The sequence below is a fragment of the Scomber japonicus genome, chromosome 2 (genome assembly GCF_027409825.1).
Source record: "Scomber japonicus isolate fScoJap1 chromosome 2, fScoJap1.pri, whole genome shotgun sequence".
NCBI lineage: Eukaryota > Metazoa > Chordata > Actinopteri > Scombriformes > Scombridae > Scomber > Scomber japonicus.
Window position 1 is genome coordinate 24,934,257 of NC_070579.1, and position 15,859 is coordinate 24,950,115.

Consider the following 15,859-nt stretch of genomic DNA (forward strand, 5'->3'; position numbering starts at 1 on the left):
TAGTGCTCATATTTTAATGGAGAAAACTGACTTTAAAATTTAATTATATTAATAAATAAATAGATAGAAATCAATTTAGTCAAAGCAAGGAGGCAAATCATTTTTTCAATGTAACAAGAGTTTATTTCAACTGAAAATCTGAATTTAGTTCTACCAGGTTGGTATGTTCAGTAGTTATTATTTCCTTCTTTAATGGCAACGATCTAAACAACCACATACAAGTAAAAAACAAAGTTGAAAAAGACAATAAAATCCACATGTCTTGTGTCATTAAATATATTCATATATAATAACCATAATATATTAGTACGCATTGTAAAACAACACTGCAAAAAGTCTTTGCAATGGTGACAACTAAACAACATTTACAATTCATAGTATGAACACAAAGCAATGCTTTGACAGGTATGTGTGTAGCATTTCATCGGGAAGCTTGTCAAACCATTGCTCAGGAGATGGATCTAAAATTTACAGCATGAGGCTACAGAGACTAGAGAGGTGTGATTACAGATTACATTGTGCCAAACAGAAAAATCAAACAAAAGACACTGACATTATGTTGTAGGATTAACAATGAGAGGCAGGAACTTCTAAGAACATGTAAATATACTGTTGTCATCATCAGTATATTTTGTCTTTGCTGGCAGAGCAACCAGCATGTGGCATCATGTTGGACTGATATCGCAATCATTTGATCAATTGTACAGAGAAAAATGTGAATACTGAGTTCTTGAACAACAACGTCATCTGTTCTTTGTATCATTTAACTAAGCCCAGGTGATTTCTTGCATTCCCAATTTGTCATCATCTAGGAGACATTTCAGTTCATTCAGAAAATTCCTCAAATGACTAATGAAGATCTCTGAGAAAGTGGAATAAAAAACATTAATGCTTAAAACAGGAGAGTTCATTGGATTAGAAACATGTCTTATAATGCTTTTTACAGTTATTTATGCTGGGGAACAGTTAAAAGGTGCAAAATGTGATTTTTGTGAGACAACAACTACAAGTTACATTAAAAGTGTAGTTTACAGGATGGGCTGAAAGGAACCCCAGTTTATGATAAATCAAATGTACTGTGGGCTTTTACAAACCTGAGCAGTGTTTTTATCACGCATTCCTTGGAGAAATCCAAGCTGAGCTGCATACAAATAAACGAGCAATGTGGTTTGAATCAAGCAGTGTCAAAGTGATTGCAATTTCCCCCCATTTCTCCCTCTGCAAGTGTTGAAGTGTAGCGAATGAACGTGACAGGTCAATGGGAGACTGCAGCTTCTGGACTGGTCGCACTGTGTCCTTTTGTGAATGTACAGTCATTCATTGTGTTTCCAAAAGTGCGTGGACTGTAAAGGTATTTATGTACAATCTCACAGTAGGAATTCGAACACATAATCTGGAAGGTTTCTAGGGGCCTGTTCAATGATGAAAACAAGTGCATGGTGGAGTTCAAAAATATGTTTTTTTGTTTTTTTATTATTTAAGTAATTGTTGACCATTTTTCTGCACAAGAAGGATGCATGTCTGTGTCACCTAAGGTAAGAAAATTACATTATTTTCATTGTTATTCTCTTTGCTTCCTACAATCGTAACTGATTAAACCAAATTAAATATCTTACTAAATTTTGTCTTACATGGAAATTTAGCAGGCAGTAGCCATCCGCACTGTAGTGAGAGGCAGGAGTCATTTAATTTTTTTTTCTTCCTTTGTCTTATTCATACATAAAGTTATGCTAAAAACATTACACAAAGTTAGTCATGAGCTAGTATGAAGGAATACATTACTGTCTGCATTCTGAAATAATATATGCACCTCTGTCTGTATCCTCTGAGAACATGTTGTACCCGCTGCTGCAGTGCAGTAGTTTCACCCATACAACTTGAATGTTGCATCTACTCTGCAGTGACCTTACAATGGACAATAATCATTCATTAACCTTAATCATTTTGTGGTAGAACATGAGTGGTGTTGTCAGTAAAATGTAGAATTAAAAAAAAAAAACCCAAAAAACAACATTTGATGTATTTTGTAGCCACTTCAGAACCCATATTCATTACAATTTATTTCTATTTTCCTCTGCGTAAGAGCATCTCATGATTTTGTGAATATTTTCATAGGACTTTTATAACAATTGACATGGCTGGCCAATTGCCTGGCTTCTGTATGTCAGTTGTTAAACTCCTTTTGGGAATTGTGAAATAAAAGCAAAAGAAAAACTTCAGTTACTGTAAGTACTGAAAATGAGATCAGTGATTTTAAATGCATTATGTCCTTTCCCCAAAAAAGGCAAATTTAACTTTAGTACTATCAGAAGCACCAGTTATTGAATTGAACATTACAGTCTCAAATGACAACTGTCACATGTAGGTTTGTGCAAATACTGACCCACCAAAAAATGTATCAGGTTAAAAATGCTTTAGTAATCAATACTGTGTTGTATAATTGGTTCTCTTCTATCACTTGCATATTCTAACGCTTTGTAAAAGTTGTAATTGCTAAAAATGTAGGACATATTCCTTGTTTGTTGAGTTGCAGATACCTACATTTGTACACAAGGGAGGAATGGCAACTTTTCTCAACAACTTAACAGATAAATGCACTTGGCATTTCAGTGGCTTAGAAACAATAGTTTTTTATGGCACAATTCTGAATGGAGGAAATATTGCTGCCTCGTTCAGATCAGTGAAGACTTTTGATGAAACAAGCTCCCTTCTCAGCTAAGAATACAATAAGAAAACCATGCAGAGGCAAAATTGCAGTGGTAATGATGTGTGTTTTTTTTCTGTGTCATTTTTGCACCAGCAGAAAATGTCCATAAAATTAAAACATAAAATATAATGATTTCATACTGAGATAAAGAAAATGAACACAAATAACTTTATATACTGGTAATAGGTGCAAATTCGGCAAATCCACAAGAGAGACAAATCTCAAAGTAAAATAAACCATAAAACCAAATCTGCAAGGTGAGCTCCTTCAACAAAAGTTCACTAGAAAAAAAAATCATCCTAAATAATTCTCTTCATGCTTCTACACAAAAAAGCAGCGACATAAACAGTCTCTTCTCTGTCCATAGTCTCCTGTCTGTCTCTCTTTCCACTTTTTTTTTTTTTTTTTTTTTTTAAATCACCCGCTCAGCTTTTCTCTTGAATTCCTCTCCCTCTCCAGCATCCTCTCCATCTTTTCCACCTATGGCTTCTTGCACTTGCCTTTCTTCTCACGCTGTTGGAACTTCCTGAGCCTGCGTGCCCATGTGTCCCTCCACTGGATAACCAGGCTGCCTTTATCAGCCACTACTCCGCTCTGGCCAGGGGAGTCCTCGTCATTCCCCAGCAGCAGGTACTTCTTCCCAGGCTTGATCTTGGGACATTTGCAGGCCACATCTTTGGCACGGACCCACAGGAACTGGTCCCCGCGGCGGATGCGGCTCTCGCCTTGCTTGTAGACAGAGATAATGTTGACTGTGAACTTCCACCACTCACCAGCCTTGTCTGCCTTCAGAATGTGCACCTGGACAGCTGCAGTGTGAGGTTGAAATTAAAGAAAGGAAAAGGAAAAGAGATAACACTCATGAGACAATTGTGAGATTTTAGTTTAATGCCTTAGACGTAGATTCAAAAGTACTCACAGTCTGTCCACAAGTGATTGTGTAATTCATTCTGCACAACCTAGCAACCGTTACACATCGCACCATGGTAATCCATGGCAAAAAATACTACTAGCCTACTGAGGATTTTTTCTTTTCTTTTCTAATAAAATTTCTCTCTCATTAGATAGTTTACCATCATAATAAAATAAGATACAGTAGGTCAACTAACCACCACCCTCCTGCATGGTTATATACAGCTATTTTTATTATTTTAATGAGAACTTGCTCTTTGCTTCAATTTGCTGCATCAGCTTCTCACTGAAAAGTAACCACCACATTCAAATCTGTCACCATGGAAAGAAAGGGTCTTATTTTTTCCATGCACACTGGCTCTTTTTCCGACTGTGGCCAGTATCCAAACATCAGCAGACTCTGTCCGGCTTTGTAAGCACAAGCTTAGAAACCCTGCTGCTGCAGAGAGCATCCAGAGCTCTGATACCTCCTGTCAGGACTGACTGACTTGGCCTCGGCATCCCTAAAAGCTTAGATTTAGGATGTCTTTTGTTGCAATGCATTAATGCAATAAAGAGTCTTAACTAAATGAAACTGCTGTTGGTCACATTTATCACCTATGCAGAAACCACAATTGGCTCATTAATTGGTACCCAGGTTTCAGGGTAAATCACCTCTAAATTACTATCCATGTCCTAAATGGATGACTGCATGTAGTAAAACAAAATTGAAAGAAAGTCTGATAAAAATCTGTTCTGACATCAGGCATCAGTACTAACTCAAGTATTACTGCATTGTCAATTAGAGAAATGATAAGATCATGGAAAAACATGGTAGGCACCTAATAAACTACCCCAGCCAATATGGTACCGCAAGTCCTTAAATGGACATGCATAAAAATACAGTTTTTATCCATAGTGGAAAAGGCTGGTCTTCTAGCTATAATATAGGCTACTATACAGCTCCATATGTCCATTACCATTCACAGAGCAGGGTGATTTGTAATGTGATTAGGAGGCAGGGTAGGGACGTTAGAGACGTTAGCTTGAAAGACACTTAGTGATATCACATGATGAATGAACTGGTGCAGTCCTCAGAGAGGGGAAGGAAATAGGTTTGCCTCTCATGGATCCTTACCTAGCATGTATCAATATGTATTATATTGACCAGATCACTATTAAGTCCCATTATACTTCTCCTGTACTTATGGAACAGTTTTTGCAATGAGGCACTATGTAACAGGGTCATTAGTTTCACCTCCAGCATGTAGTTAATGGGGCTGAACGTTATGGAAGTATAAAGTGTATATCCTGTATCCAGGGCAGATTTTGTTCCATACATACTGGATCACTGCCTTGGGATTCACACTTAATGGATTGTGAAGAGCTAAAACCTTGCGTGGTAACCTTCTGACTCAGAAAACCGAAAACTTTTTTTTTTCTTTTCAAACAAATTTTTTGGTATTCTTGCTGTACGGGGTATCAGTTTTGAAACGTGATGAAGCTGCTTTTAGTTTACGATTGTCCTGAGGACTCGAAATGTGCTTATAATCTCTTTTTTTTCCACATTTTCTACATTTATGTCAGTTAATGTACTTGTGTGGTTGTATATGTATATATATACAATACCAGTCAAAAGTTTGGACACACTGTCTCATTGATGTGAATGGGAAAGTGTGTCCAATCTTTTGACTGGTACTGTATATATATATATATATATATATGTCTTCTCCTTTTTCTTTTATTTTTAGTGAATTTCATCGTTGTACTTCTTCTACTACTTACTACTTAGGCCTTGTCAAAAGGGTCTAAGTGGCTTGTTGTGTGTGACCTGATGGTGACCTCTGCACCACCTTGCACCTACCAGCTGTCACCAGGTGCTGTTCTCTCTGTTTGTGTTTGAACAACAACAACTGTACGCTGCAGACACTGAAATGCTCAGAGTAGTTATCCTAAGTATTCTGCTAAGATCAGACATTTCCACCCCCTCCCTGCACCCCCTGCTCCCTCCTGTGGTTCTTTATATGCATCTGTATAGCAACCACAGAAGCTTGTAGCATCGTTTCCCAACGCAGCATGGAGCCCAGCTCCCCTGCTGATCTTTTCAAAACAAGTCCAAAGCTCTGATTCTGTTTCTCTCGCTCTGAACTTATCCTGTAGATTTACATTGTGTTTGACTTTTTGATCCGCTCGGCGTAGTAAATACTGTACTGAGATTTTGTTCTGGTCTGTTATGGATCTTGAATATGATATGATGTTGCAAACTGGATGGACATGACAAGAACTTTTTTTGTGGTTCTCATGTACATTACTCACACAAAGCCTCCCTGCTGAAGGCAAGATGAGACAAAAATGAATTACCCTGTACCCAGAAGATGATGTAAAGCTATTGGTGGATAGATGGATTATTTGTAATGTTTTTTTTTAATTTACTGTAATTAGATGGCACATATTTCAAAATGTGTTTCTCATGAGTACAGGACTGCTGTATAGTAATACATTAAATATGTGTCTGTCTACAACTACTATCTTGTTGGTGCATTGTTATGGCCTACAGTATATTACAAGGCTCATTGGCCAATTCTGTTCATGTTTATAACTACATAGTTTTCAACAAAATAATGAAAAGACACATTCTCTACATTTATTCAATTAAATTCCACTGAATCCCAAAGTTTAAGTGTCAAGAGCCTTTTCTCCATACCTCCCTCCAACTCTGCTCTTTCTATAAGACTATCCTGCAAATATACACGCATCCATGGGTGCAAAAGAGGAACTTCCATTTGCCCTTTCCTTGAGTCATACTATCTCAGCCATCAGTACCAGCAGATCCTCTACGCTTCACACGCACAACACATGCCAAATTAGACAGGAGCCTTCTCCGGGCTTTTCCAGGTTGTCTTGGGAGATGTTTGTACATGAGGGTACTCTGCGATGTGCTGAGTGATGGTAACTGCAGCTCAACAGCAGAAAATCCTGATGTCTCTTTTTACCTCTCCACCCTCCACTGGATGCTGCCTGCTGTTATCATTTGGTAGGTTTAACACAACTGTTGACACATTTTTTTTTGTTATCTATGATTGTAGATCTGCATAGTTGTCTGCTATTTGACCAAAGCAAAGAAATAAATGCAGCCGTGTAGCTAATGCATTCACGCATGAACTGGTACATATTTCACAGATGAGGCTATTCTCAGGACATCAGCAGCAACGTATAGGCATTGGTGGAAGAGGAGGTGTCTATAAGCTGACCCCCTAACTCCTACAAATCCCTGCAGAACAAAGCCCAGGCCTGTCCGTCAAGCTGCTGAGGTATGCTGCAGGATGCCGCTGCTTGGTTGACCGGTTCAGCAGCCTGACTTCAATCAGAGGAGGAGACAGAGGGATTGGAAGAGGGGAGAGGTCATACGTCTTATCCACACCTTGAATGGCGTGGCGGACGGACGGTCACAGGAATGCAGCGAGAAACACATCAGTTGTGGGGGAAGTGGGCCGCCTTAATGAGGATCTCTTATAGAGAGCACCCACTGTCCGTCACACTGCCTTTGCTTTATCCGCTTGGGTCTTAAATGCCTGCTCAGAGACAACCCTCCTCTCACACACACACACACACACACACACACACACACACACACACACACACACACACACACACACACACACACACACACACACACACACACACACACGCACACACACACCACACACCTCAGCCTAATTCTTTATCCTGCCCTTTCTCTCAAACTCCTTTTTCCCCTCTGTGTTTGTCTGCTTCTCTCTTCCTCCTTGAAGATCTCTGTTTGATCCTTTGTCTCTGTCCCCTGAAAGCTGGAGTAAGCCATCAGTAAAATGCCTCCCCTGTAAACTACAGCAGCTCCCCAGGAATAGAAAGCTAGACTGACATGTATGAGATGGGGAGATATACTGGGCTGAGGCATAAATGGATAAACATATGCACATCCCAAAGAAAAAATTGGGCAGGATCAGTAAGTGTAGCTAAACAGTCCAGTCAGGAGGTTGGTCACTTTCAAAGGTTTATCAGTGAATCTTTCCTCTTTTTAAATGTTACACTTTTTAAACTGAGAAATGAGAATATGCCTTTAAATTTATATTATCACTGTTTATACAGCAAATTACAGTGGAAGCTTTTATCAGAATTTTCTCATATGATTTGTTTGTTTCTTGTTTTCTGTTTGTCCTGCCAACTCATTCCTTTTCCAATAGCAGAATGAGAAACATGTTGGAGTTATCTACCTGAGCCAAGTCAATGAAAAAGTAAATCATGTGTTTCTTCCATTAGAGCACATGTTTTTAAGATTTCCTGTAAAAATCAATGTTAATCCAAGTCATTAAATGAGCTGTGTGTCATCCATTGACTCACCGTAATCTTTCTTGCAGTACTTCTTCATGTTGATTTTCAGTTTGCCTTTAGATGCTTTGCAGTAAGAGTCACAGTCTGTAAGCAGAGGACGGGAGAAAATATTGATTATATACATATAGGAATATGATTTCATTTTTTAATTAATTGAGGAAAATTATGTAGGCCTACAACACGTGTAAGCAAAAGCTGAAATATGCAAGTATGATTTTTAATTACTTTTTATTTAAAATCAGGTCAATTGATCTCAGCATTAGCCAAAAAAAGGTCACAAAACTAATGAAACTAAATACATAATTTGACAGTCTGATAAATAAAAATTAATATATGAAGATTTTAAAAAATGACACAAAAACAATTACATGTAACTACTTAGAAATTAATTATCTTCATGCTCTGATGAAGACTTCCAAAAACACAGATTTATCAACCTACTGATCATAAAAAAAAATCACCCAAAAGAACCCATAAATCATTTTTGAGATACTGCTCTACTTTTTGGAAATATAGACAGTGACATTTTGAAATGTCTCTCCATGTAAAAAAAATCTCACCCACTCGTTATTGCTTCTATTGCAAAATAAAGAATCAACAAAATGCTAAACCTTTAAGAGGTTATCCACTGTAATGCAAAAAAATCAACAAATCAAGTAAATATTCCATTACATAGAAAAATGTTAACAGCACAAAATATATGTTGAAATCACGTTATAGGCTCGAAATCTGATGCATTTCAAAACATTTGTACGTTTAGGAATGGGGAAGAATGCAAAATTTAAACAAACCATAGAGGCCGGGCGTTAAGGCGTTAAATTAGTGGTACAGTTAAAAAACAAATCTGTTATGAACTTCATACTTTACACCACGTGGAAGTGCATGAAATATTTTCCTCACGTGAGCCAACATTTTGGTGAAAGTTGTGTAGCTGTAGCAGGTATGTCAAAGTTTTAACATTTTCAAAGTTTTTGGTCCAGACTGCTGTTTATGCATAATGACACTTTATGGCAACATACTGTGGGTTACTGATTGACACACTGGTTTAACTGTGATGCACTGCAAAGACTCATGCACTGCAGTGTAATTATGTGTGGGCGTTAGTTGTGGTGGAAGCAATTTACCCTCTACCCATCATGTCTGATGGTGAGGACCTCTGAATGGAGCTGACGCACTTATTCGCACTTATTCCCTGTCAGACTGTGGGAATGAGTCAGACTTATGCAGACCACCCTCCACCCACTTCAACCCCCTCACCTCCCTCCAAATCTCACCTCACTTGTCACCTTAGCCCCCGACCTCCTGAAAAAAAAAAAAAACCCAAAAACCTGGGATCACTTCAAGGCCCCACAGAAGACCACGTCAAACTTTTGCATTCATTGCAGTGTGGACAGGGGAGAAAGAGCACTGGGGGCCGGGAGCTATTCAAGGGAGTGGAAGGGTAGGGGTGTGAAGGGGGTCAATGCCACACAAAGGGAGGTCAGGAAGGGAAAATTAGCCATCCATGAAGCGTTAGGCAGAGGACACTTTTTCGGAGGTTGGGTGGGGAGGGGTGTTCACTCTGGAGCTATGAACAATAAATACCTAACGCAGGCAAAGGGGTCACCCAAATCTCTCTACGGCCTTCTGCTGTGACTCTTATGTATATGCATACACTCTTTGAGGTAGCTGCGAGCACTAAAAATTGATTTTAGCTTCATTCACCATCTGGATAATTTTACTGTGCAGAAAATTATGCAGCTACTCAGTGGACAGACATAAATAATATAATAATGTGTTATAATAACAGACAGCTCTTTATTCAAGATATGCAAATACATAAGACATGCAAGTTTCTAAATCGAAAACATATTGACACCAGTGAGTCTACATGTTCTAGGAAAAAAATGTACACCCCCCCCCCCCCCCCCATCAACATCATTTTGTTGGCACCCATGGGAATTGTGTATTAAAACAAGCCTTGCTTCTTGTCCAAACAGATCCATGAGGATATTGCAGTTGCCATCAACTTTTATGATAGATTACCAGGAGGTGAAGGAGGCAACAGTACATCCCTCCCTCCAGTTTCTGGCCCCAGCAAGTATGTAACGTCAGTGATTGCCCCATGCTATGTTATCACACTGCCAGCCACTTACAGTGAGCGCCAAAATAACATGATGTGAGGCCAAATCATAGAAAAAAACACAAACTTTTTCTTCTTTTTCTCTGCTCTTAGCCCTCTCCCAACTGGCAGAAATTGGATCCAGAGTACTGACTTGGTTTACACTTCAGTGCTGCAAGGTATAATGAGTATAGTAAAAGAAAAGCAGGGAGGAAGAGATGGATGGACAGCTGGTAGTATAGTGGAGGAGAGTGATGGGGTTGTGGAAGAAGCATTGGAGCTTTCAGGCAGCCTGAATATGAACAAACTTCATTGTTGTGAGCAGATCTTTGCTCCATGCCTTTACTCTCCTTTATACTCTATTTGAATGAGGTTGCCTGGGGAACACTGTGACAAGAAAAAATGCACCCAAAAAAAAGGAAGGAGGTGGGAGAATGGATACTGGTAGAGAGCAAAGGGGTGGAGAGGTTGACCAAAAAAAAAAAAAAAAAGAAGAAGAAGACAGGAGTGAAGTTTATCAGGGGGGTGGGAAGAAGAAGAAGAGGAGGAGGACCAGGATTTTAAGCAAAACCCTCAAATCAGCAAAAAGCCCTAAGCTGGTAGCCTCACGAGCTGGCTAGCAAGGCCACAAAGCTGGTGCTGCTGGTAGTAAATAGAGAGCGTAACAAAAATAGGCACAGTAAATGAAACAGAGGAGTCTACAGTATATGAGCTGGCCCTGATTACCATGTAAATGATAGAAGGGGGAGCTGTGGAAAGGACGCTTTGTTTTCTCATAACCCCCCTTGATGCCATCATGATACTTCCCTTTGATAGCCTTTCGTTCCCCATTAGTGTACCCCTGAGACACAGCTCTGGGCCCCGCTGAGAGAACCCCAAGATTCCCATTTAGGGCCAGGCAGTCCCCTACCGTGAGGACAAATGTTCCCTTTGTGCGCATATTACAGGCAGGGGAAGTGGGAGCAGTCCTGTAGCACTGAGCTAAAATGTGCTTTGGGTGTTCTGAGCAGATGTAGTTACTACAGCGCTTTGTTTCCTGCCTTTCAGAGCACTGAGAAGTACGTAACTGAGAGGTGGACCTTTGGCCTTTCTATCAAAGTGCTGTACAACCCTTTAAGCTAATCGTTTTCATTTGGGATGCTTCTTACTAAAGTTCCTTCGATAGGATACGGTACTGTACAGATCTGTGTATGTGGGCCAGAACTTTACAGTGCACATAGAGGGAAACAAAACTAGCCTCAGTAGACAATAATACAGTAACATATTGTTAAACTTGTTTTGTTGGATTGGATTTGTTTAGTTTGCTTACTGACCCTTCACATCAAGTAAAAGGTACCATAACCGAAATGAGTCAGGAATCTTAATGATCAAAACACATCAAGTCCATATATTTCAATCAAAAATGTGATTCGTAGCAGATTTACTATATCAAATCACCTGTTAAACTGCAACAGGCAACTAAGGAATTCAGAAGAATCAAGATAAAAAAAGAATCCCTTAATATCTCCCTAAAAGACCAATTCAACATGTCAAACAAGGAGACAAAATAAAGAGTTTAGCCTGAGATTTAGGGTACACATAGCAATAATCAGGAATAAGAAAGGAGAAGCTTTTTTGGAATGCAAATCAAGCAAACATATGTTATAAAATTGTAGACAATTACACAACAGGGCTGGTATGCTAACAATTATACATTTTAGCCAGGAAAGAGGTACACATTTATGGAGTCAAAAGGCCAGTTTCATGAAAGCAATTTGTGAGCACTCTTTACACACAGATGCTAATTGTATGAGTGTCCCATTTCACAAATAATTGTCTCTTGCAAAATGCAGATACTATCACAAGTCCAACAGTTCTATTCATGCGCATCCATAGGTTGCAAGTATTGTGTTCCCTTGGATTTGTTAAATTAGCAAGAGAATTAGTAAGAGAAGAAATTCCTATGTGTCGATTTACAGCTTGTATGCTTTAAAATTGCGGTGCATCTATTCATAAAGATGTCTATTAGTTTAGAAGTTTTTATAAAATGATTAACACTTCCCTGAAAGTAATCGTTTCTACAAGATAAAATGTATGGGTCATGGTAAGCAGGTGCATATACACTTAAGATGTCAAGCTGCTTTATTCACTGAACATCAAAGTTTCAAGGAGAATTTTCTTTGTATTTGGTTTTAATTTCACAAATTAAGATGACATTTCCTTTCTGGTTAAAGGCATTTGGACAGTTGCAAAAACAATGCATATGCACAAAAAGCCTGAATACACTATTTCCTGGTACACACAAACTGGTACAGTATTTATAAAACAAAATGTGCAGTGAGAATGTGCGCACCTCACACACTCTTTAGACCAGGCATACATGTATTCTAAAGTGGTCTGAGGAATCATTTAGTAAAACTGTGTAGATAACCAGCTGCACTGACTGTGTGATTGGCATTTACACACAGATTTGTAAAATGCCAATCAAAGGGTAACATTTATTATTATATTATTATTATTTTAATTTATACATAAGTCAGCATTTTGTTTTGCTGTTAATTTTCTTTTATCTTTATTGGTGAGACACATTGTAAAGTCAGTTTATATGAGCATTGCAAACTAATCTTTGATTACTTTTCTGACATACCACTGCTGACAATGATTTACAGTCCAAGTAATGAATTAACAATATGGACACTAAAAAGACAGCTGTTCTGCTGTGGGAGAATCTTGCCGGTGCAGCACAATCTGTCAAACAGCATTTTTTATTTCTAGTTTGTTCCATTGACAGGTGTACAGACAGGTGGAGCAGGCATCATGTTGATATGAAAAGCTGGTTCAGGGCGTCTTCATCCATTTATGGCTAATTGTGGGAGTGGAAATGAAGCTTATGCACATGTGCTTAGTTTCACAATGATTCAGATGTATAAAACAGAATCATATGTACACACAGCTTTATAAATCTGACAAAAATAATGTGTATGCATTTTTCTGGTTCTGTGCATACACACAGTTTTAGTCATGAATCTACACAGAGTTTTATGCATCTGGGCCCCTGGGATAGATCTATAGTTCTGGTCCCCTTACAAACCAGATGTACATCCTGTTTACATTTGGCACTAAAGTTATCTTGGGGTGATCAGATCAGATCACCTCTACATAACACATTAATTAAGTTTATTGAAGGGGGATTCAAATGTTAAGGCTACTTTTGGATCTGGTCAGGGCTGCCTGTTTAGGCGCACACAGGATACAAGTAACTCTGACAAGGTTTTGAAATCCAAGACAAGGCCCCAAAAAAAATCCACCATCATCCTTCTATACGGCACAAACAGTACAAACTTTTTTTTTTTTTTTTTTTTTCTGTTCAGCAGCGCTCACGGTTTCCTGACAGATAAAATCAAATGTGCATGGGTACTGAAATCTGATCACAGGTGGTCTCTTAAGGCAAGTGTGTACGGCAATCCATCTCAACCATGTCGACACGCTCTGGATATATCTAGATACAAGATACTCAGTGCAGAACATGACCGCAGAGGCTAAGCGGTATCAGAGGTACCAGAGCGGTGAGACAAGGAGGTGAGAATGACGGCCCAGGAGGAGGGCTTTCTCCCCTGAACTAGACTGATTGAGAATCAAATTGCGGCAAATAAAGCATGTAATTAGATTATAGAGCCCAATGTGCTGCTCTGCTCTGTTCTTAGCTGTTCTACCCTGCTCTGCGCTGGGCTGCTTACACCACAGCCATGAGTTTGGATCCTGTCCAACAAAGACAGAGAAAAAAAATAGGAGAGAAAGAGGGAGCCCCCCCCCCTACACTTGTTCTCTCACTGTATTGTCCAAAACTAAAAGATGGTTTGTTTTAGGCAGACAGCAAACAGTGAAGAGGCGGCAAGAATTCTTGACCTGATTTTAGATTTTACTTTCCGGTGACGTGCAAACACTCTGGATGAGTTGTTACTGTAACTGATGAGTTTCAGATGAGTCAGCGGGGACTCCTGTTTGTTTTGCACAAATAGAGAGAAATCAACCCTGCCAAGGTTTCCATGACATTAAAACTCAAGCACCAAAAAAGTAAATTGCATAAAAAAGTTTCATATTGATAATGAGAACTTGAGGTTATTGTGTAAGAAGATTGGTGGAGTCACCGAGTACCAAACAGGGTGTGGGAGGCAAGACTCATGTCCAAAAAATCCAAGGTGGGGTTCGCCACAGATTCTGATCACTTCCAGCCTCAGACAACACACACACATTTATGGCTGAACCTTGTTACCCGTATAAGCCTCATCATCGTCATCCCAATTCTCCTTCTCCTCATCATCATTAGTTGCTTTCACATCCTGTGTATCCTGACAGGCCTGGGCGGCCATCGCAGGTCATCAGCGGTTAATCTCCTCCACATTTCGTTGCCGTGCAGACGTCTCTGTCACGACCCGTGGGAGTGGCGACTCACACCATCCGTGACCTACCAGCACAATGTGTGTTTTGTCTGGGCCACACCATCGGAGGTATTCTCCATGCATTCCAGCCCTCCGTGTGGTCGAGAGGGGGAGAGCTCTGCTGCAGGAGACAAATTAATATCCACTCCATTTTCCCTCGCACCCTCCTTTCACTCCCCCAAAAAACGTCCCCCCGTCGTTCTCTGAGGCACAACGAGGCACCTGCCTAACAGCTGTCAGCCTAACATCCCCTTGTCTCACACACACACACACACACACACACACACACACACACAAACATGCATGCACGTACACATTTTCTCGATTCCACATATCTTTCTACATTTCTTAACTGATTCCCTAATCCAACCTCATTTCTTCAGTATCTTTGCTCCCTCCATACTGTTTTCATATTCCCTTTCTTATACACTTCCATTTTTTTCCCTTTCATGCTTTTAGTTTTCTATTATGTGATTTTCACCTTTCCCTTTTTTTCATCCTCTCCATTATCCCCTTCCTCTTTTATTTTCTTTCATTCCCTTTTGTCAAATATATAGAACACTCTTCCAAAGTAGCCTGTGCTGTAACTTCTCTTCTTTTTCTTCGTCTTCTTCTTCTTCTTCTACTACTATTAAACGTGTCCATGTTGTATTTTTTATGTGTATTACTTACTCATTACTTAATTACTGAGAAACAGTTTGTTGCTGAATTGCTTTGTGTATTTTCCTTTCATATTAAGCTATCATTTTTTACAGTAATATTATTTACTCTGGTGTAGGTACTTTGGGAGCGATAGAAAACGTTGTTCGATGCTCTGATAAAATGACCACATCTGTTTGCAATCACGTATCGGGTGATATCATAGCTGTTCAAACACCAGGCTGAGCACAAGTGTGTTTGTTGTGCAACCTTCTGAAGAGGCAACATATGCATCCTCTGAGCCTCGAGCCAGCTTAGTCTGGTCTATTGGCTACTCATGATTCTGACATGACCAACGCAGGATGTCCAAGATGCTCCACCTTGCGATCTGCTTGATTTCAATCTCTCTGGGCTGAGGAGACTTGTGCCCGTTACACATACGAGGAAATTCCCAGAACTCTCAGCGTGATTAGATTATGTGTAGCTACATGGTCTGAATCATTACACAGTCTCCTTCAGGTTGTGTTTATGTTAGTTCAATGACACGGTTTAACCAATTGGGATTACGAGAAGAGAATTTTTTGCTTTAAACCAGCATGTAGTAACAGGCCAAGATGTCACATAGCATCAGAGAAATGGTTATGGTATAGTTTTCATACTAGAGACCACAAAATGTTTGTTTTTTGATGATCAAATATTCCAACAAAAATAAATCCTATTAATGTTATATTT

General features: G+C 39.4%; 1 protein-coding gene across 1 annotated transcript in view; it reads right to left on the bottom strand.

The window, feature by feature from the left end:
* Nucleotides 1-97: 97 nt before the first annotated feature.
* The window catches only part of ntn1a (netrin 1a), a 61,139-nt gene continuing 45,377 nt past the window's right edge, over nt 98-15,859 (bottom strand). Inside the window, 2 exon segments of the mRNA XM_053335210.1 lie at nt 98-3,516; nt 7,979-8,053. Of these exon segments, the coding sequence (XP_053191185.1) occupies nt 3,188-3,516; nt 7,979-8,053 (404 nt within the window). The 3' untranslated portion in view covers nt 98-3,187.